The 23,320-nt window shown below is 33.9% G+C and overlaps 1 protein-coding gene across 2 annotated transcripts in view; it reads left to right on the forward strand.

Moving 5' to 3' along the window:
• APOO (apolipoprotein O) overlaps nt 1-22,898 on the forward strand; it is a 76,253-nt gene extending 53,355 nt beyond the window's left edge. For both annotated transcript variants that reach the window (XM_074214247.1, XM_074214246.1), the window contains 3 exons: nt 4,530-4,628; nt 18,079-18,150; nt 22,620-22,898. In XM_074214247.1, coding sequence (XP_074070348.1) covers nt 4,530-4,628; nt 18,079-18,120 — 141 coding nt within the window. In that variant the 3' untranslated portion in view covers nt 18,121-18,150; nt 22,620-22,898. The remainder of the gene's footprint in view (nt 1-4,529; nt 4,629-18,078; nt 18,151-22,619) is intronic.
• Nucleotides 22,899-23,320: the final 422 nt, after the last annotated feature.

Genomic DNA, 23,320 nt, shown 5'->3' on the forward strand with positions numbered 1-23,320 from the left:
GTTTACCTGTCAGATCTATGGAAAGGGGAGCAGTTTATGACTAAGGAAGAGATGGAGAACATCACCAAAAACAAACTAGATGATTTTGTTTACATTAAAATTAAAAAGCTTTTGCACAGATAAAACCACTGTAACCAAGATCAAAAGAAATGTAGTAAATTGGGAAACAATCTTTACAACTAATGAGTCTGACAAAGGACTCATTTCTAAAATATATAGAGAACTGAGTCATATTTTTTGATGAGTTGTTTTTATTAAAGATATTATTTGAGTTTTACAATTTTCCCCCAATCTTGCTTCCCTCCCCCCATCCCCACCCCACAGATAGCAGTCAGTCTTTACTTTGTTTCCATGTTGTACCTTGATCCAAATTGGGTGTGATGAGAGAGAAATCATATCCTTAAAGAGAACAGAATTCTCAGAGGTAACAAGATCAGACAATAAGATATCTGTTGTTTTTTTTCCAAATTAAAGGGAATAGTCCTTGTACTTTGTTCAAACTCCACAGCTCCTTGTCTGGATACAGATGGTACTCTCCTTTGCAGACAGCCCAAAATTGTTCCCAGTTGTTGCACTGATGGAATGAGCAAGTTCTTCAAGGTTGAGCATCACTCCCATGTTGCTGTTAGGGTGTACAGTGTTTTTCTGGTTCTGTTCATCTCTGAGTCATATTTTTAAAACAAAAAGCCATTCCCCAATTGACAAATGGTCAAAGGATATGCAAAGACAATTTACAGATGAGGAGATCAAAGCAATCCATAGCTATATGAAAAATTGCTCTAAATCATTAATTATTAGAGAAATGCAAATTAAAGCTTCTCTGAGGTACCACCTCACACCTCTCAGATTGGCCAATATGACCAGAAAGGACAATGATCATTGTTGGAAGAGTTGCGGGAAATCTAGGACATCATTACATTGTTGATGGAGCTGTGAACTCATCCAACCTTTTTGGAGTGTAATTTAGAAGTATGCCCAAAGGGCAACAAAAATGTACATACCCTTTTATCCAGCAGTACCACTACTGGGTCTGTACCCTGAATAGATGATGAAAAAGGGTAAAAACAGCACTTGTACAAAAATATTCATAGCAGCCCTTTTTATGGTGGCACAGAATTGGAAATCAAGTAAATGTCCTTCAATTGGGGAATGGCTTAGCAAACTGTGGTATATGCATGTCATGGAACACTATTGTTCTATTAGAAACCAGGAGGGATGGGAATTCAGGGAAGCCTGGAGGGATTTGCATGAACTGATGCTGAGTGAGATGAGCAGAAACCAGAAAAATAGTGTATACTCTAACAGCATCATGGGGGGTGATGTTCAACCTTGATGGACTTGCTCATTCCATCAGTGCAACAATCAGGGACAATTTTGGGCTGTCTGAAAAGGAGAGTGCCATCTGTATCTAGATAAAGAGCCGTGGAGTTTGAACAAAGTTCAAGGACTATTCCCTTTAATTTAGGAAAAAAACAGATATCTTAATTGTCTGATCTTGTTATCTCTTATACTTTTTGTTTCTTCCTTAAGGATGTGATTTCTCTCTCATCACACTCAATTTGGATCAGTGTACAACAAGGAAACAAAATAAAGACTTGACAGATTGCTTTCAGTGGGGAGGTGGGGGGCGGGAAGTAAGATTGGGAGAAAAATTGTAAAACTCAAATGAAATCTTTAAAAAAAAAAAATTACTACTGCCAAAAAATCTATTACCCTGAAGCCAAACAAGTGATGAACCACTCTGAACTTAAGTTAGATCTTGGACAACAAACACAAATCATCCACATACTCAAAGTCTTTATAGTTTGATAAGAGATGCCAGAGCTTGTCCTTGTCTGGCTTTGTTTTCAGGAACCCAGAGATTCCTCCACACCACAGGGAAGCATTGGCATCAAATTTCACTAAAAGTATGTGAGTGTATCAATTACAGAGAAAAAAAGCCAATTCTCCTATAATTAAACATTGTTTCTTTTTGCTAACATGTCAGCAGGTGGTACATTTTTTATTACACCGACATTTTCATCATCATTTAATAAGAGTATTTATTTGTAACACTTCTTCAAAGATATGAAAGGGACTTTTTTTTTTAAGGTATTAGAAACTTTCAGTTCAGCATTTATTTTGCTTGGTCCTAAATCTAGTTACCATGCTGCCACAGATTCTCATGGATCCTGCTTACTAGTTTGTATATTAAAATTACTTAAAAATTACCACTTAAAGTCTCAAAAGAATCTGATCTTTTTATGCTTTTTTTTAAAACCTTGTTAATCCAGGTGCTGTTAGCCTTTTTCTGTGTTTCTCCTGATGCATATTGTTTGCATTTGAAAGATTGTATTTAGACCTTTGTATTAATATTCTGTGTTTCAAATTTTGTTAGTTCTATAAAATTTAGATGTTTACATTCTTCTGATTAGTGGCTACTTAACAGTAAACATTTACATTTGTACTTTATTAGAAATTTAGAAGATGAAATATTGAATTTGATCCTATGAACTTTTCCAGTGAATATCATCTTAATCTTTTTTTTGGAGGATGATTGGAGGTGGAAGAAATATTTAGGCTATCGAATCCTAATATTCACATTCCTTCGGGTCCAAATTTACAAGAAATTTCTTATTAGATTTTTAAAAAATGAGCAAAAGTCATATGAATTATTTAACTAAAATTTTAAAATGTTTGGTACATTAGTTGAGTCCTTAGTCCAAATTTCTATAAATATATGAAAAATACTTTTTTTTAAATGAACATGAGAATTCCTTAAGGATGCACAATTTTTATTATTTCTTGCAACAGAGTTTTTCTATGTTAATATAGCTCTGACTAAAGTCATTAGGCAAAGTTTACCATATAAATATGTATGATTTAGTATAACTTCGAAGGAAGTTAACTATTTCAAACAAATTATCTTTCTGGTATGTGTTTTCTATAGATGTTTAGAGAATATGCCTATCCATTAGATGTAATTTGTGTTTTCAATCTAAGCATGTCCTTCTCAAATTCAAAAAATAATATTCTTTTTCTGTCCTTCTTTTCTAATCCCCCCCTAAATAAATATTTTATTTTTCATTTCAGTGGTAGGCTTACACACATGTATATATGGGAGAGAATATTAAATTATCTTTTAGTAAGCTAACAAATTGTTTTATCTTTTCTAGACATAAAATATCAATAAATAATTGTCATTGGAGGTCATATTTTTATTTTTTTTTAGTAACAACCTTGGGATCATTATGACATTTTCATATTAAATTTGCTGTTATATAATTTTTCTTTGTATTTAGGCAAAAAATTTCATTTAATGAAGAACTATTTGTTTATTGTTTTCTATTCTTCCAAGATACTAGCCTTTCTCTCAGAATTATACAATTGCATATAAATTTAAATTTATACATGTTGTCTTCTCTAATGACTATAAAAGCTCCTTAGGGCAGGGTCCATTTCATTTTTATCCTTGAATTCCCATAGCCTAGCATGTGCATATCTTAACATATGCCTATTAAATGGTTGGAGAGAATAAAAGTTATTGAAACATGCTTTTTCATATCCATCCAAAGTTTGAAAGTATTTCTGAGATTATGATGAATCTGGGCACCATGACCATTAGTAATAGTTGAAAGAACAATGAAGGAGCTAAGTAGTTTTAGTCTGGCTAAGAAAAGCCTAGAGATGATATAGGTGATCATGGCAGGGGTGAGGGAAAGAAGGATAGGAAGAATAGCAACACAATAATAATTGAAGGATTATCAGATGAAAGAGAAAGCAGTCTTGTTTTTATGCTTTTTCAGAGGACAGAATGAGGACAAATCAGATGAAGTTAGAAGAATACAAATTTCAACTGGATATATGGAAGAACTTGATTACCATTTAAGTTGTCCAAATTAGTTGGTTTTGAAGTAGTAAGCTCTTTGTCATTCAGAGTGTTTAAAAAGGGTAAATAATTATCTGTTAGGTATGTTGTATTTCTAGCACTGTGTGAGAGCATAGATTAAAAAGACCTTTTTGTGAGTCCTTTCATATATGAGATTCAGTGATTCTTTGAGTCTTGAAGATTATCTAGTTCTTTTAATAAGTTTGTATAGTTTTATCTAAGATCATCTCCTTGCCCCCTCTCCAAAAATACCCAAATAAAAGTTTTGATGAATATAATGTCCATGACTTCCAAAACTTATCACAATCTTCTAGGTTTTTTTGCTTTTATTTAGTCTTTTATGGGATATACATAGATTTGGAAGTTAGGGAACAGTGAAAATGAATGGTGTGTTGAATTTTTGACATATGTTATTTTTATGTAATGTAATAACTTTTTAAAATGTTTGGTATTAGCCACAGGTTTCCCTTGTCATCCATTTTACTCTTTACAGCATTCTTGCTATCCTAATTTTTGCTCACTTGGTACTGTTTTTAATATGTATGTCCCAAATCTGATTATAATATGTGTAGGTAATTGTCATTTTAATGGAAAATGGGGAAAGTAACTGATTTTATATTATATTCATATTGCCTTTATATTCTTCAACTTTTATTTTAAGGTCAATGGGGAGAAATTGTATGATTGGAGCTTACGAATATTCATAGTCCTAGAAGATATATGGAAGACATACTTTCAAATGGATGCAAACCAGGAGAAGGTAAGAAATAACCATTTCATGATCTATTTTATTAATAAAAATTAATCTCTTCTAAGATTTTATTTTTTTTGTTCAGTTTCATAAAAAGAACACAAAACTTCACATCTTTGTAGTTTGCTCTATCTTGAAAGGAATTGGGAAGAGTTTGACTAAATGCAAAATCACATTAATATTTGGACATTCTTAACAATCTCAAATTAGTATTGTTCCTTATTCAGAATACATCTTGCTATGACCTTATTCTCAATTTTCACTTTTTTTTTTGTATTTATGATTTGCTAGAATTGTAAGTCATCTATGTAATTATTTTTAACTACTATATACAAAGTTTTTTCCACAAATGAACTCCATTCCCCTGGAGTACAGGGAATTGTGGCCATGGAAGAATACTTTATGTAATGTCCCTTATAAAACTTTCAAAAGAAATAAAGGTATCTTTCCTCCTCCCACTTCTAGAAGAAAAGTCTGAGGCAGTCCTACATTCAAATAACCCCCACTTCTCATCCCAGTCATGAAGATGGCACAGTTAGAATATTTTGGAGTTGAATTGCATGTATGCATGCAAATATTCATGCACAATTTGTATTTATATGTACATAAACCTTATATGGTATGTGTATATGTGAGCATACATTCAAACATATTTATTTATCCGAGATTATTCTTTTTCCTTGATCTGATATGCTGTCTGGTAACTTAGCGAGAAAGCTATTCTAAGGTCATATTAAACACCTTTCCTTGTGACTGGCATCCACAGAAGTACCAAAGATTGCTGTTGTGATCTGAGAAGGGTAAGGACAGAATAACTTGGCACACACAAGAGAATGCAGATCATAAGCAGACCTTTATTGTAGATTAGAGGATCACCAAAGCTTTTAAAATAATTTTTTTTCCAAAACATTCTGATGTATAACAATTAAGATTTAGAAGAATCATAGAACAAGTTATTAAACCCTTCCCTATTTTCCACATACATACATAATTTCTTGTAATATTTCAGTGAAGTAATTTTTTGGCTTTTGGCCCTGTATCTAAGCAGGGCCTCTTGAAATGAGTACTTAAAGTAAGAAATTCTGACTATCAAGTTTCACTTGGCAGCCCCTTCTGAAATACTATACACTTAAAGAAAAGGGTCTTTTATTTCTTCAGAATTTACTTTTGGTCTCTTGTTTTTCTATTATAAAAATCTCAGCAAGTCTATACTGGTAAATTATAAAGAAAATTGAAAATAATGAGAAAAATTTCAGAAACTGGAAACTGACAATTTAGAAAATGGAATTAAATTGACGAATTTATATCTCTAGGGAAGGTGTGAATAGATATGCACCAGAAACCATAAAGAGATGCTCACTTGGTCACAGAGGCAGAGCTGTGACTGACTGCCTTGAATAATTTAATACATTGCAACAGGTGTGGTTTCTGTTAACCATTTACATAAATTATATATTAAAGCTACTAATATTGAGTTCTGGCCCTTTTTAAAAATTTACATGTAAGTCTTATTTTGGCTTTCTTCCTTTTTCTTCCTCTCCTTTATCTGTACCCACTGAAAATTTAAATGAGCCTTAAGTTGTATACTGCTAAAGCCTATTTTCATCATTTTTCCTTTCTTACTAATGCTGCATGTGGAATATTGCTAAAAAAATAGCATTGACTAATTAAATACATAGAGATATTTTGAATGAAGAACAGAAGTTCCTTGTAAGACTTCAGAAAGAACAGTGATGAATAAAGATTCATTATAAATTGTAAGGATTTTTGAGAGAAGAAGAATTAGTTTTTTTCTATTAGACTTTTTTATTACCCTCCCTACCTTTTTTTTATTTTTTATTTTTTTTATTTTTTGTAAGGCAATGGAGTTAAGTGGCTTGCCCAAGGCCACACAGCTAGGTAATTATTAAGTGTCTGAGGCTGGATTTGAACTCAGGTACTTCCTGACTCCAAGGCCAGTGTTCGATCCACTGCACTACCTAGCTGCCCCCCCCCCACCTTTTTTTAAATAAAGAAGGGAAATAACTAGATGTGCAAGTATAAACAGTCTTTCTATCTCTAGAATAGCAAGTATTCACTTAAGTTAAACTACCTCATTCAGTGGCATTATGGTTTTCAACAGACTTCTTTTTTTCTTATACTCTGATTTTAAAATGAATGTTTGCAAATTATTTACAGGAATTTTGAGATTGATTAAATATCATGGAAGAGCAGTTCCCCTGGACATATGTGAATGTGCTAGGCTAGGCAAACAAAGAAAAAAATCCCTAGCAAAGGAATGGCAGTTACATTTCTGGAATAAAAGTATTAGTGTTAAGTAAAAGAGAGTTTATGTAAGAAATGTATTCTTGGTTGTTAACTTTACAGTTCTTTTTCCTCCGGGTATAGACTACACTAAATCTGACATCTTTTCATACATCATCCTTTATCACTTTTAAGAACTAATACATTCTAATATTCTATCTTTCTTTTGAATGAGTTTTGTTAGGCTAACCTTAATAATCAAGCAGACATTCCAGTTTATTTATTCAAGACTGCGCAAGAGGATATGATCATAGTGGTCATGGCCATAGGCTAAGTTTGGAAATGAGAATTAATAATAAGGCTCAGTTATGGAGGCTTCTTTTAAGATGCATTCATTTGGGCAGCCAGAATAAAGCATTTCAAAATGATCCCTCTGTTTACTAAATCTATGTCAGCATTTAGGAAACATGATATTGCCTCATACATAGGAAATACTGAGATAGGGCTTTGCTTTTTGTTTGTTATTTATTCCTTTGTTTTACTTGTATTCAATCTATAGAAATGAATCATTTTCACCCCTGTGTTGGGATACATTAAAGGACACATTTTAGACTTCTGTTGGGATTTGGAAAGATATAACATTTGTTAAAATTTTAATAGCTAAGACTATGGTACAACTAATAATTACTGTTAGAGGAACCCTTAGATAGTCTTCAAAGAGAAAATATTGTACCCAAGAGACACAAAACATGTGAAGAGTATGAGAAGCCTAGCAGAGTTTTCTGAGTTTGTTCTTAAAAGTTTATTCAGATATTTGTTGGTTCAGCAAGAGAACAAAGGAAAATTTCAGCCTCCCTGAATAAACATACTCTGCTTTCTTTTCCTCCACATTGTTACTTAGATTTCTAAACACACTTAATTTAACCAAGACTAAATCATATGATTGAAAATGATCTTTTACCTTTGTCCTCTTAGTCAGGAACTTCAGCTTCCAGAAATAATTGACTATTCCCCTGGTGTCTAAGAAGGGTGATCATACACCTATCCTGGAGTCAGGAAAGAAAAGAAAAGACTCCAAAGCTCTCTAAGACCAGCATCTAAGTTACTGCATATTTTACCTACATTCTAAGTTTTACTAATGTTTCTGAGAATCTGTGTGGGATATTGGGGTCTGTACTCCTAACTTGAATGCCTCATTCCTGAAATTTGAACTCCTGTTTTGTGATCTTTAACATGTCTGTTGTCCCTACTCTATAAATGGTAGACAGCTGCCATGGACACTTCACTGGACCTTTAAGCTCCTTATTAATGTGGATAACTCCCTCCAGTGAGACAAATCACATTACAGCTCATCCATATTTTTTCATCTCCTGTAATTCTTGATACTTTTACAATGGGAGCTCCTCAAGGACCTGGGCTGTTTTGTTTTTTTTTACCTTTTTTTGCATATCCAACCTTTAATTCAAAGCCTGACACATAATAGACACATACTAATTTTCTTTGACTAACAAACTGATTTCTTCCTGTAAACAAACCATAGGACGTTTGTTTATCTTTAGTTCTCATGACTTTTTTGGATGTCAGTGGAGCACACATAGTTGCAATCCTTTTATAATTGGTCTACTTAGAGAAATATAAATTGTTGCTTATGGTTACAGTATTGTTAGACCCCAGAATGTAAATATATTCTGTTCTAAAAATTATTTTGTAAGTGTTGTTCAGAACTCAAAGTGCATTTCCCTTATGTAAATAGTATTTAATTTCCCACAAAGGTTCATTCTATAGTAATGATGATGATGATAATAATAATAATAATAATAATAATAATGTCATTTGGACTTGATAAGAGTAAAATTCTTAATATGATCTTTTCATTTGAATCCAGAAGTTACATTGTGAATAAAGACAGTGTTTACATCTACCTTTGGACTTTTCTAGGCACAACATGAAAGTTGTGATTGTGACTATAATGTTGAGACAGTAAAATCCTAAAATCAAAGTTCAGTGAGAAATCCAGATTAAAAAAACAGTTATCATCTATGCAATATCAACCTCAATTTAAAAAAAAAACTAGCTTTCAAAACTGTAGAATGGATTATAACAAATTTGAAAAGTATCCTCATAAATTTTCCACAATATTAATAAAACATAGGTTCATCATTCTTATTTATTTTATTTATTTTTTCTTTTAAGTTTTTGCAAGGCAAATGGGGTTAAGTGGCTTGCCCAAGGCCACACAGCTAGGTAATTATTAAGTGTCTGAGACCGGATTTGAACCCAGGTACTCCTGACTCCCAAGGCCAGTACTTTATCCACTATACCACTTAGCCGCCCCAGGTTCATCATTCTTAAGGCAGCTTTGAAAATGCATTTCATGTTCTTAAAGGGGGGGAAAGGACAGGGACTGAATATACAATAAACAGATTGCAAACTTAGGGAAACAGTCTGGAACAAACAAACAAAAGTCACTTCAACAAGCAACTGGAAAGGCTATTAGTCAGTGTACCATAAGATTTGTTAAATGTAACCAGAAGTAGTTAAGCTTCTGATGCCATTAATGAAACATTCAAAATCCTAGAATCGGAAAGCCCTTCACAAGCAGAGTGCACATCTATTCAACCAATAAATCTGTCAACAACTAAGTGTCACACAACTGGCTTCAATTTTTCAAAACTCCCTTCCACTTTCTGGAACTATATTTCCTCATTTACAAAATGAGGAGCTTAAACTACATGACCTGTATTCCTTTCCAACTTCAAATCCTGGAATCCTAGATGTTTTTCCCCCAACTCCCCATTTATCCACATTATTTTCAGATACTCAAATTAATCTGTGATCTTATCGATCCAGTTGTTGCTTCCAACTATGCTAATCATAATCCATCCATGCCTGCATATCCTGGGAAATTCTAATTCATTCCATCCCATAGTTCACCCCAGGCAATCCAAACAATATTTAGAATATTGAATAAATATAGAATATTTAGAAACAATATTTAGGGGTGGCTAAGGTGGCACAGTGGGTAAAGCACTGGCCCTAGAGTCAGGAGTACCTGGGTTCAAATCTGGTCTCAGACTCTTAATAATTACCTAGCTGTGTGGCCTTGGGCAAGCCACTTAACCCCGTTTGCCTTGCAAAAACTTAAAAAAATTTAAAAAAAAGCCTTCCTTGCTTTCTCCTAGCATCATGAAGATACTGGAGGATCAGTCTGATTGTCTGTCTCCTTGTCATTTCTCACTCTTATCATGTGACCCAACACCCTTCCTCTTCCCATCAGACAATTCCTTCACTTTAGTTCTTCAGAGTGCCGCTTCTTCTGTTGCCTTGTACCATACTTTGTTAGTATTAAAAAGGTAGCCTCTTACGTTTATAGGAAGCATGTTATTGTTGCTGTTGTTCATTTGGGTCCAACTCTCTGTGACACCCATTTGCGGTTTTCTTGGCAAAGATATTGGAGTAGTTTGCTATTTACTTCTCCATTCATTTTACAGGTAAGGAACTGAGGCAAACAGGGTTAAGTGACTTGCCCAGGATCACACAGATAAGTGTTTAAGCCCAGATTTAAATTCAGGAAGGTAAGGCTTCCTGACTCCAGTCTTGGCACTCTGTCCATTATACCACCTAGTCATCCATTGTACCACCTACTCAGTCAGTAAAAAACTTTGCCATTTTCCAAAAGCAATCCATGTCACACCACTACCCTCTTTTTTTTACCTCTGGACCCAGCTCATTGACGATTTGTCTATGCTGTACTGAGGTTAAATGACTTGTCCAGCATTACACCATTAGTAATATCTGAGACTCAAGACTTCAGGCCTAGACCACAATCACTGTGCTACCTAGTCCTCTAAGACTGTCAGACATGCTTTTTGGTGGAACCAGACTGATGCATGTTGAAATCTGAACAATAAAAATTTTTTAACTACTTGGACATTTGTGGATAAATTAGACAAATTCTTCTGATTGTTTACATATCTCTTGTAGAAGGTTTTGCGGTGCTCTGGAGCTTACAGTTTCATCCACAAATTAGTAGGGTTAACAAAATCATTCACAGAGTATCCCTCCTTGACCTTAACAGGATTACAATGACAGATAGAAGTGTTACTCTTTGCCCAATATTTATTATCAGAAAGTTATGGAGCAGGATTAATTATGTTGTTACATGTTCCAAGGAACCCTGAATTTTCTTGATATTTAGAAGAGATGTGCTCTGTTGTAAAAGATCTTGAAGGGGTTTTGTTCTATGGAATCAAATGGGATATTATTTTCTTTACCCATTTGAGCTAATTGAGAGAGATGGTAAAGATGTAGCCCATTGTCAATTATTATTTGCCATAACTTTATTATTAGTATTACCTTTGTTTCATGTGTAAAAGTCTCATAATAATTTTACATAAATTGGATAGTAATTATTGATGTTCTATAAGTCAGGTTTTTTAATAGTTACAAAGTTTGAGGTTTTTTCCCTTTTGATAAATCTTCTCTTTTGGATACCTTGGATATAGGATTATTAATATTGCATAGTGAATATCAGTGCTTACAGTTAATATCACCTCAAGCATGGATCTCATATATATGTCCTATTTGACTATTTTTTTCATATATATTCTCTTTAGTCTCATTTTTACTTCATCTCTCAGTTTGTTGGGGACTCTGATGTTAGCAGCTAAGTTTAGTCATTCTGCTATCCTTGATTTGTTAAAATGTCTGTTACAGACATTGTCCTTTTTCTTCTGTTTGTAATCCTTCCATTTTCATCCTTAAATATCCTTAGGTTGACTTTCCTTAGTTGAATATCTTTTCCATATTTTCTTTAAACTTGTTTTATCCTTCACTGATTATCTCTGCTTTATTGATCATAAACTTTCCATCATCCTTTGTAAGAATTTATAGCTAAATTTATATTTTAATCCAAACTTCCCTTTGGCAGTCATCTTTTTCCCTTTGATAATGTAAGTGAATCATTTGCTGACTAAAGCACTTTTCAGAACTCTTCTGGTATCTTTGTAGCAACTAATTTATTTTGATTAAATATCAGTACATCTTACAATTTCCATTTTTACTTTTCAGTTAATTAATTTCATTAATTGTTTCAAGGTTCAGTCATTTTAATTGCAGTTCATATATTTTTCTCAATTTTGCTCTTCTTGGTTTTAAAAATAACTTCTATATCAATAACAAGTCTTTTCCTCTCTGTTAAAGTAAGACCTGTTTCATTTTTTTTCTGGGAAGAAGAGCTCTCTATGAACAGTGACTACTGATTTTTTTAAAATAAAGTATTCGTGAGCAGATGATGTGAGATTTTTATATAATTGACAGATCGTTGACTTCTGTCTTCTTTTTCCTGAATCACACTCGCCTTTATATATATATATATATATATATATATATATATATATATATATATATATTTTTTTTTTTTGGCAGTGAAAATTCTTTATTATCTGTCTTGGCTACCTTCTAAGTCTTCTTTCACATTATCCCCTTTCATGTTACCCTATAGTGTAACCACTCCCATACATGGAACTTCATCTCACACTTTTACTTCTGCTTTCTGTATATTTTCTATCCAATCTCACTTTTTCATTAAAGTCACACAGTATCCGAGTGAATATTGATTAGATATGATTTGAAGCACCTTATCAGGTTCCTTATAGAATTTCTCTTAACACCTCATCCTTAGCAACCAATGTTGTCACATAAGTTGCAGTTATTTTCATGGTAGTATTTTTGCAAATATTTTTCATTAGTACTACAATATATGATGACCAAATGTCCCATGAAATTGCATTTCCTTGTAACTTTTAGATTTAGATGTATTAAAAAACTCACTCCACCAATTCCTTTCCTCATTGTTCCAAGTAATTATGAGCCATTCTTCTATTCAGTGACAACTTCATTCTTTCTTTATAGCAAAAGTATTAAAATTGGAATGATTTTTTTAAGAAGTTTTGACTTCCAGATTCCTTCCCCAAGATGGTAAACAGTTAGATCATGTAAAACATTTCCATATTAGCCATTTTTGTACAAAAAAAAAGACTCAAAAAGGAAAAAAAAAGTAAAAGTCTAAAAATAGCATGCATCAATCTGTAGTCAAGCATTATCAGTTATTTCTCTGGAGATGATAATATGTTTCCTCATTAGTCCTTTGGGGTTGTCTTGAATCATTGTATTGCTGAGAATAGCCAAGTCACAAGGCGGCTAGGTGGCGCAGTGGATAGAGCACCGACCCTGGAGTCAGGAGTACCAGAGTTCAAATCCAGCCTCAGACACTTAACAATTACCTAGCTATGTGGCCTTGGCAAGCCACTTAACCCCACTGCCTTGCAAAAAAAAAAAAAAGAATAGCCAGGTCACTCATAGTACATCATCATATTGCCATTTTTCTGGTTCTGTTTGCTTCATTTTGTATTCATTCATGTCAGTCTTTCTAGGTTTTTCTGAAATCATCCTACTTATTATTTCTTACAGTACAATAATATTTTATCACAGTCATATACCACAGCTTATTTAACCATTCCCCAACTGAGGTGTATTGATTTCCAGTTCTTAGTCACCACAAAAAGAGCTGCTACAGATATTTTTTGTAGAAATAGGCCCCTCCCCCTTATATCTTTGAAATATAGATGTAGCAGTGGTATTGCTGACACTTTGGGCACCTAATTGTTCTCCAGAATGGTTGGATTAGTGTCCCAGTGTTCCCACATTCCCCTCAACATCTCATCACTTTGCATTTTTTGTCATATTAACTAATCTGATCGGTATGAAGTGGTACTTCAGAGATCTTTTGGGTTACATTTCTCTATTCAGTAGTTATTTAGAGTGTTTTTTAATATAACAAGAGAGCTCTGATTTCTCTCTGAAAATTGCCTGTTTGTGTCCTTTGACCATTTATCAATTGGGTTGAGGGCAATTTAAAATTTTTCTTTGGAAAGAAGGTGGCCATCTATTGGTGACATCTCTTTATGCTCAACTAGCTTGATACTCCAATAACTACTCATGACTTGACAGTAGCTCTGAACTCTCTAAGAATGGAAGACTTTCTCTTGCTCAAAGGACTCTGAGTGTAACCTCAACAACAGATATTACATTTATTTTCTGAAGACTAATATAGCCCACATTTTAGGCAACAAATTTGGAAGGTTTTAATCACCTGCATTTTCTTCCAATTCTCCTTCACTAAGCCTAATAGTGGAAAATTATCACTCATACTTACTGTATAGTTTTATTATTTATTGAATCCTTGTTTGCTGTAGTGTAGACATGACTAAGACAAAATCTATACAGAAGACCAGTAACTATCTCATACTTTATTTTTGTTCCTTAAGGATATGGTTGCTCTGTCATCACATTTAACTGAGATCAATGTATAACATGGAACCAATGTAAAGACTAACAGGTGGGGGGAGGGAAGCAAGAATGGGGAAAAATTTGTAAAACTCAAAATAAATAAAATCTTTCTTAAAAAAAAGAAATGTAGGGGTGGCTAGGTGGCGCAGTGGATAGAGCACTGGCCTTGGAGTCAGGAGTACCTGAGTTCAAATCCAGCCTCAGACACTTAATAATTACCTAGCCATGTGACCTTGGGCAAGCCACTTAACCCCATTGCCTTGCAAAATCTAAAAAAAGAAAAAGAAAAAGAAAGAAATGTAAAAGTTCTAAAGTTAATTTTTGGGTAGGTCAGGAAATGGTCTTTTGAAGTTTAAATAGTGACATTGCATAGATCCAGATTGCTTTATATCAGTATGTTTTTGTGATAGTTTATATACATATGTAGATTCAATATTTTTTAATTATTAATTATTTTAACTATCTTGTTTTGGTAGAGAATAAATGATATATAATCAAACAAGAAGAGTGTTCCTTAGCAAGAGTTTTTTTCTTAAATCAGAAGTGTGTTTTTGCGTGTTGTTTTCTGGGTTCAATCCAGGACCCTCAAAATGAATAGGCTTGTGGATAACATGTTTGAAAGACTGAGATACTTGCACGTATACTACTATTCTAGCATTAGAGTATGAAACAAAACATTCAAAAATAATTTGAACCAAAATAGTATCACTTTGTATTTTACTTCCCCATATTTTCTTATGTCCTGTAGTCTTTCAACACTAAACTATTTTTTCTCATTTTCCAGACTTCTTAATACCTAACAGTATTACTCTAACATTGGTAAGATCCCACAGTCTATTAACACAGACCAACTTCATATCCTGACTAGAAGGCAGTCCTTAAAACTGCATAAAAACCCTTCCCTGGAATTACCAAACTGATAGTCCTGGAGTTTCCTCTGTGCTCCTGTATTCTTAAATATAACCCATGATTTTAAAAGTCTTGAGATTAAATTCTCAAGGATGTGGCAACTAAATAACAGGATGGAAGTCAAGATTCCTCTTCCATAGTACTGTTATGATCGATGTAATAATACTGATGATCTCTAAGCATCAGAGATTAGAATTAGGAAGAGTTCTTAGAAGCCACATTATTCAATATTTTTCCAACCAAGTTATATGGCTAAGTGGATAGATATATTTTTTAGTTATACTTCAAACCATTAGGCATTTTCTCTGCTATTCTTGTAGCTGTCTCTTATTGGTCATAAAGTTACCAAAGTCTCATTTGATGCATTGCCCAAACAGGGAAGAGGGGAAGTATGAAAGACAAGAGCAATGGCCTACGTTAATATGTTTTTGTGATAGTATACCTATAAATACTATATATGTTATATACATATATATGTAAAAAATATATTTGTATATATTAGAAATGGGCAAAAATCCACAAATAACTGTGTGTATGTCCATGCCCATGTCTATGTCTATCCCTTCTCACTATTCCCCTATCCTTTTTCACTTTAATGTTTATTTATTGTCCAAAAACAATCATAAAACCCTATACTTGCCTCTGAAATCAGTCATTCTCATAGACCAGGCTTCTGGAGAACCAGCATGATGCACTGACTGGATGGTTGATTATTGTTATTATATTTGTCCATTTTTTGAATAAGACCATGATATCAGGAGGTGATACCATGACAAGTTTGTGAACTGGATTTGAGTGTGGGGGTGCTGTGCTAAGTCACCTGTGCGGGGCTGTTGAGTGTGGGACTACTGCAAACTTTTATCACCTGGTATCCTCGAGCACTGAAGCATTGTTTTACTGGTTGATTGGAGAGTGCCACAGGAGTGGGAGTGGACTAGGGACCAGGGAGGATATTTAAGCACTTGTATTCTGGTAAATAAATGGAGAACTTGGAGAACTTTTCATCCTTGTCTCCCGCCTCTTCAGCATTCACCTGGGTAAGGATAAGTCAGCTGGCAGGAATCTAACAAATGGCTGAACAGGGACACGAAATCTGATTGGAGTCTGGGATAAGGCCCAGCAGATTCAAGCAAGGAGGTAACATCCCAGATCAAAAGACTTTGGAGAAGGTAACAAGTCAATTATTATCCAGAGGCAGACATCAGGGGTATCTGAAAGGGAATTAGAACAAAGAAGTGTGGAGGAAACGGAAAGTAAGAAGAATCAAATAAGTATTCAGCATTGAGGAGACAACACGAAATGGAGTCTTCGAGGAAGTGTTGCCAGGGGATAGAGCTTCTTCCTCAGCAGCAGCCCACCGCCTGAGCACCAGTGCCATGAATGGGATGCGGGGGACCTGCTGGCTGTTCCTTTCAGCTGCCGTTGCCTGCCTGGCTGCGCTATGTGCGCTAAGTGTGACCCAAACCTCTAAACCTGTGGTTTCAGGAGTGGAATTTGTTGTGGACATCAGGGTCGGCGAAACCAATGAGGGGGTCTCTGAAGTTGGCTGTGGGACCAGTGGCCAGATAGGAATCTGGATGACTGTAGATGGTCTTGGATGTGAGGCAGTTAGGGTTAAGTGACTTGCCCAAGGTCATACAGCTAGTATGAGTCACATGTCTGGGGCCGGATTTGATCTCCTGTCCTACTGACTCCAAGGCCAGTGCTCCATCTACTGTGCCACCTAGCCACCCTGGATGGTTGAGGAACTTGGCTCTGCTTCCTAACAATGTGACTTTAGGCATATCCTTTCATCTTTCAGAGTCTCAGTTTCTTGATCTATAAAGATGACAATGATAATGCAATCATTATTTCTGACTGATTTTGAGGAAAATACTTGTAAATCCTAAAATGTTGCATAACTGTAAGTTAGTATAATGAAAATGGTGATGATTTGTCAAGGATCCAAGATTCTAGACTAAACCAGAATCTCTTAGGATTTCCTGATTGATAACTTGAAAGCTATTGTGGACCTGGAACGTTTGACATTGGGCCTGCGTCTAGGGAGATCCTTTTGACTTGTACCATGGTATAGCATGTTGAAACTTAATATGCTTTATATGAAACATATATCAGAAATTCTTACAACTGTTCTCAATTAGAAAGTATAAGTTAGAGTGCCCAGCAACCTAAAATATGACTGCAAGATCATAGGGGAAGAAGAGGAAGCATCACGATGTGAATTGTGGATATGAAATCCTTGAAATTACTATAAATGTGAATAGGACTAAATACTAATTGGCAAGAAAAGCTAATGAAATATCAGACTCGTCAGTTGAATAATGTGGTATAATATTAATTTTTTTCAGAATTGCAAACTAAATGAAAATAAAAAGACTTTGACCTTAGGGAGCATGAACATTTCTCTCCATATCACACAACCTATTTCTAGCAATGTGACACATTAACAGTGACCACAGTTGAGACCTTTTCTCAGTTAACAAGTAATCTTTTCCAGATGGCTAGGTGGTACAGTGGATAGAGCACCGGCCCTGGAGTCTGGAGTACCTGAGTTCAAATCTGGCCTCAGACACTTAATAATTACCTAGCTGTGGCCTTGGGCAAGCCACTTAACCCTATTGCCTTGCAGAAAAAACAAAACAAGTAATCTTTTCCATTCCCTAAATTATGTTTCCAGGGTTTCAGGTGGGCAGAATGGGTGTGGTTCAATCATAACTTGTTTAAGGGGAAAAGTCAAGATGTACTAAGTTGTCCTTAATAGAGTTATTTTAACTTTTCAGGATTGTTAAAAGATTATTGAATACTTTGAACTATTATGGAGATACTTTAAAAGGCCAGCCTGTTAATAATTTATTTTTTAATAGAAGAAATGTGTTTACAATACTGAAGGTTTGTTTTTAGTCAAATGTTGAGTCTTAGGTTCTATACATTAATGTCCACATTTTTGTTTTATAAGGCTGAAGATGTGAAGCAATCATCTAAACAAAGAAATAAATAGAATGATCATAGCGCTGCCCATTTTCAACAGGTAAACAAAGACTTTTTGTGTGTGTGTTTACTAGCTTCAGTCCTAGCCAGTTTTAAATTATTTATTCACAGAACTTCCAGGTTGATGGAGAAAATTGGGAAATGGGGTGATATTTCAGCTAATTTATATGTAATTCTTATATTCTAGTAATAGAAGTTAACTGTTTTTTGAGAGAATTGTCTTGAATGAAATAATGAAACTTGAATGATAGAAGTACTTTTAGGGTCTTTTTTTTAGGGTTTTTTTTTTTTTGCAAGGCAAACGGGGTTAAGTGGCTTGCCCAAGGCCACACACAGCTAGGTAATTATTAAGTATCTGAGACCGCATTTGAACCCAGGTACTCCTGACTCCAGGGCTGGTGCTTTATCCACTATGCTACCTAACTGCCCCTAGAAGTACTTTAAAAGACATAAAGAGTAGATAACATAAAGCAGTACAGTAAAAAGAAAAATATTAGATTGGGAAAATAATTAATGGCCAATATAATGCATTAGATATGAATTTGATATAAATATGTAAAGGGAACTCATTGGAAAAGTTTACCAAAGCAAACGCTATACTTTTTTAAGATTTTATTTATTTTGAGTTTTACAATTTTTCCCCTAATCTTACTTCCCTCCCCCCACCCCCCCACAGAAGGCAATCTTTACATTGTTTCCATGGTATAAATTGATTTAAGTTGAATGTGATGAGAGAGAAATCATATCCTTAAGGAAGAAACATAAAGTATAAGAGATAACAAGATCAGACAATAAGATATCAGTTTTTTTTCCCCCTAAATTTAAGGTAATAGTCCTTGGCCTTTGTTCAAACTCCACAGTTGTTTCTCTGGATACAGATGGTGTTCTCCATTGCAGATAGCCAAAAATTGTCCCTGGTTGTTGCACTGATGGAATGAGTGAGTCCATCAAGGTTGATCATCACTCCCATGTTGCTGTTAGGGTGTACAGTGTTTTTCTGGTTCTGCTCATCTCACTCAACATCAGTTCATGCAAATCCCTCCAGGCTTCCCTGAATTCCCATCCCTCCTGGTTTCTAATAGAACAGTAGTGTTCCATGACATACATATACCACAGTTTGCTAAGCCATTCCCCAATTGAAGGACATTTACTTGATTTCCAATTCTATGCCACCACAAACAGGGCTGCTATGAATATTTTTGTACAAGTGATATTTTTACCCTTTTTTATCATCTCTTCAGGGTATAGACCCAGTAGTGGTATTGCTGGATCAAAGGGTATGCACATTTTTGTTGCCCTTTGGGTGTACTTCCAAATTTCTCTCCAGAAAGGTTGGATTAGTTCACAGCTCCATCAACAATGTAATAGTGTCTCAGATTTTCCAAAACCCTTCCAGCAATGATCATTATCCTTTCTGGTCATATTGGCCAGCAGAGAGGTGTGAGGTGGTACCTCAGAGAAGCTTTAATTTGCATTTCCCTAATAAGTACTGATTTAGAATAATTTTTCATATGACTAATGATTGCTTTAATCTCATCTGTAAATTGCTTTTGCATATCCTTTGACCATCTGTCAATTGGGGAATGGCTTTTTTTTAAAATATGACTTAGTTCTCTATATATTTTAGAAATGAGTCCTTTGTCAGAAACATTAGTTGTAAAGATTGTTTCCCAGTTTACTACATTTCTTTGATCTTGGTTACAGTGTTTTTGTCTGTGCAAAAGCTTTTTAATTTAATGTAATCAAAATCATCTAATTTGTTTTTAGTGATGTTCTCCATCTCTTCCTTAGTCATAAACTGCTTCCCTTTCCATAGATCTGACAGGTAAACTAGTCCTTGATCTTCCAATTTGCTTATAGTATTGTTTTTTTATGTGTAAATCCTGTATCCATTTGGATCTTATCTTGGTATAGGATGTGAGGTGTTGGTCTAATCTAAGTTTCTTCTATACTAACTTCCAATTTTTCCAGAAATTTTTATCAAAGAGAGAAACCCTACACTTTTTAAAAATAATATTTTATTTCCACCTTCAAAAGATAAGCATTGCAAGTATAGGAACAAAATTTACAAAAGAATAAACATATTATTCACAAACAATTGAAAAATGCTCACTTTCACTGATAAACAGATTTAAGCATTAAAATATTTCTAAAGTACCATTTTACATCCACAAAACTGAGAAAAAATAATTTAAGTCCAGGAAATTGAATTTTGGCATAGTTGTGGAGAAACAGGTTCACATTTTCATCACTGCTGCTAAAATTACAAGGTAGTAAAATTCTTTAGAAAGTATCCATTAAAAGTTACAAAAATTACCATGTCTTTTAGTCTAATAATTCTGTTGGAATGTTATTAAAAACAAAACAGAAGAAACTGGTCAAAGATTTTTATAATATTATTTGTAATTTAAAAACAATTCAATCTAAAGTCTAATAATAGGGGCTGTTAAATTATTGCACAGTAATGAAATGGAATAGTATAATATAAATAAGAAAATAATGAGTAGGATAAAGAAATCTAAAGGGAACTTTATGCAAAATGAAAAAAAAGTATGATCAGAACAATTGGTCCTGATAAACTGACAACATAAAAGGAAAAATGAATGGGAATGGACAAAAAAAGAAACTTGTCGGTCACTTAATGGGAGTGACAGAAAAGTTTTATGCATTGAACTTCATTTAAATATAAATAATTGTAAAGAAAATTTGGTTATATTACTGTTTACTGTTATGCTTTTAGCATATTTTAAAAGAGAAAGGTAATATCTCCACCATACTCCCATTTTACAAATGGGCAAGGTGAGACTTAAACAGATCAAGTTTAATATCTCTCAGTCAGTCAATGATAAGAAATCAACTAAGTTTTCTTTGTGTACTGCTCAGGTCACCATGAAAAGTTTTATTGGATTTTTTTTTAATCTATTGAATGTTTTCTAGGCAGCTGGCACTAGATAGAGTGCTGGGTCTTCAGTCAGGAAAATCTAAGTCCAGATTTGACCTCAGACACTTAATAGTTATGTGACCGCCAGACAAGTCATATAAAACTATTTCAGAGGGCTTCTGTGAGAAGCAAATGAAATATCATGTGTCAGGGGTTTAGCATAGTCAGGGCCTGGCCCATAGTAGACTTTTCTAAATGATTTGTCTCTTTTCTTTCACTATGAAGTCCATAGTTGGTACTGGATACACTAGTTATTAACATTATCCTGTCTGTGCACATCATATGATTTCGAGACAGTTACAATATTGAGGTTTTGCTTTAAGTGTCTTGTATTTTTTGAACTTTGAAACCATTAAGTAGATGACTCTAGTATAACCTATTATAATTATATATGATATTCAAATTGTTTGCTTAATAGCACAACCATAGAATAAAGAATGATAAATTTTTTTTAAAAATCATTGTTTTACCAATTAAAATGTTGAATATTTAAATATTTTAAAAATACACTAGGACTGTTTTTCTTTCTAATTCACAAGTTATTTACTATATAGAAAATAGCTGTAGAAAGTTTGGAGCACTCAGCAGTTTTCAGATCATAGAAAATGACAGTGGAACCAGGTCATGTATTATTTTTTTAATCTTGCAGATGTTCTGTAAAAGTAGAATTAAAGAGAGCAGTTAGGTGGCACAAGTGGATAGAGCCCGGGCCCTGGAGTCAGGAGTACCAGAGTTTAAATCCGGCCTCAGACACTTAATAATTACTTAGCTGTGTGGCCTTGGGCAAGCCACTTAACCCCATTTGATTTGCAAAAACCTAAAAAAAAAAAAAGAATTAAAGGAAATCATTAATATTCCTTTTAAAAAATATTTCCCATCCCCCACTACTATTTGAAGTCACAGCCCCTGTTGAGATTAAAATCTGGCAGAAATCATTTCATTTGAACTTTAAAAAAAAGCAAGTTTTTTTATATTTAATGTGACATATAGTTAATTAAATGTAACCATATTAACATGTTTCATTTTCCATAATGCCCTGAATTGTAGTCTCATTTCAGTTCACATATAAGTTTAATGTACTTAATAAAGAGGTCCAGAAGAGATTCACAAGGTATAGATAGGAAAAATGAGATACTAATTTTTTGGTTGAGGAATTCTTCAATACCAGAAACAGCTTGTGCATAGTCTCTAAAATTTCTCCATTCTTCAGTTTTCAAAAAAAGTTGTCTACTTATAAAGTAATTAGAAAAATTACTTTTGTTGTTACATCTTCTGGGTTGTGTGTATGTGTATTAAAGCCATGAGTAGGATTTAAAAAAAAATTAGAAGTATGATCTTTATAATAATAAACCTCTGAGTCTGTTTCCCATATGTAAAGGGAGAATAATTACCCTTTTCCTTGCCTGTAATGTATTAGTCTTGCTGCAGTGCTTTACCTTTTTTCCACTTTTCCACTGCTTCCTATAGTTATTTAAAATATCTCAACTTTTAAAGTAGCCAGTATTTTTCAGAATTAGTCTTGTTCGTGCTTTCTTTGTTTGATTTCTTCCTTTCTTTTTTTTTTTTAGAAGTACTACAAAGACTCCATGCAGAAACCAGTATTTTGAACAGATAAAGAAAGAAGGCCAGAGATATTGCTATTGAATGCAAAAAAGTGTCTTTCTTTTTCAGGAAAGATTATCTTTGCCCTCTTTGTTATCTCTGGTGATGCCATATTGCTGAATGGACTAGTTTGTTCTTTCATCTAGAGATAATTTTAAGTTCCTGGACTCCTCATCTTCATGTTACTATTCATGTACATAATTAAAATTCCAAGTAAAAACAATTGCCTTCTTTTTAATTTCTTCTGATTTTTCTATTAGCAAATTTAATTGGGGGGTTTTGTTTTTTGTTTTATTTTCAGGAAGCAGTGAACTGGTTTCTAAAACTCTTAAGTTAACATACTTTTCCTACTGGGAATAGCTTAAGTCACATATAAATGATATCCTGTTTTTTCCTGACACTGATCAGAAGATTTGCATATGAAAACAATCATGGTGATGCTGTTTTGTCCAAGATTCCCTTCTATTTTATACAGATCTTCTGCCTCATTAATGTTACTGAGAGACATAAAATGAAGCATCTCTGTGTTCCCTTCAGAAGATACATGGGAAGATGGTTGTTTATATTTGTTCTTTTTTGTCTGACTGCACAGCTCATTTGCGAATGCAAGTTTTGTGTTGGTGGGAACAGCTATAGCATAATATGGGACTCTTCACCATTCTCAGCC

This window comes from Macrotis lagotis, chromosome 1, assembly GCF_037893015.1.
Source record: "Macrotis lagotis isolate mMagLag1 chromosome 1, bilby.v1.9.chrom.fasta, whole genome shotgun sequence".
Lineage (NCBI taxonomy): Eukaryota > Metazoa > Chordata > Mammalia > Peramelemorphia > Peramelidae > Macrotis > Macrotis lagotis.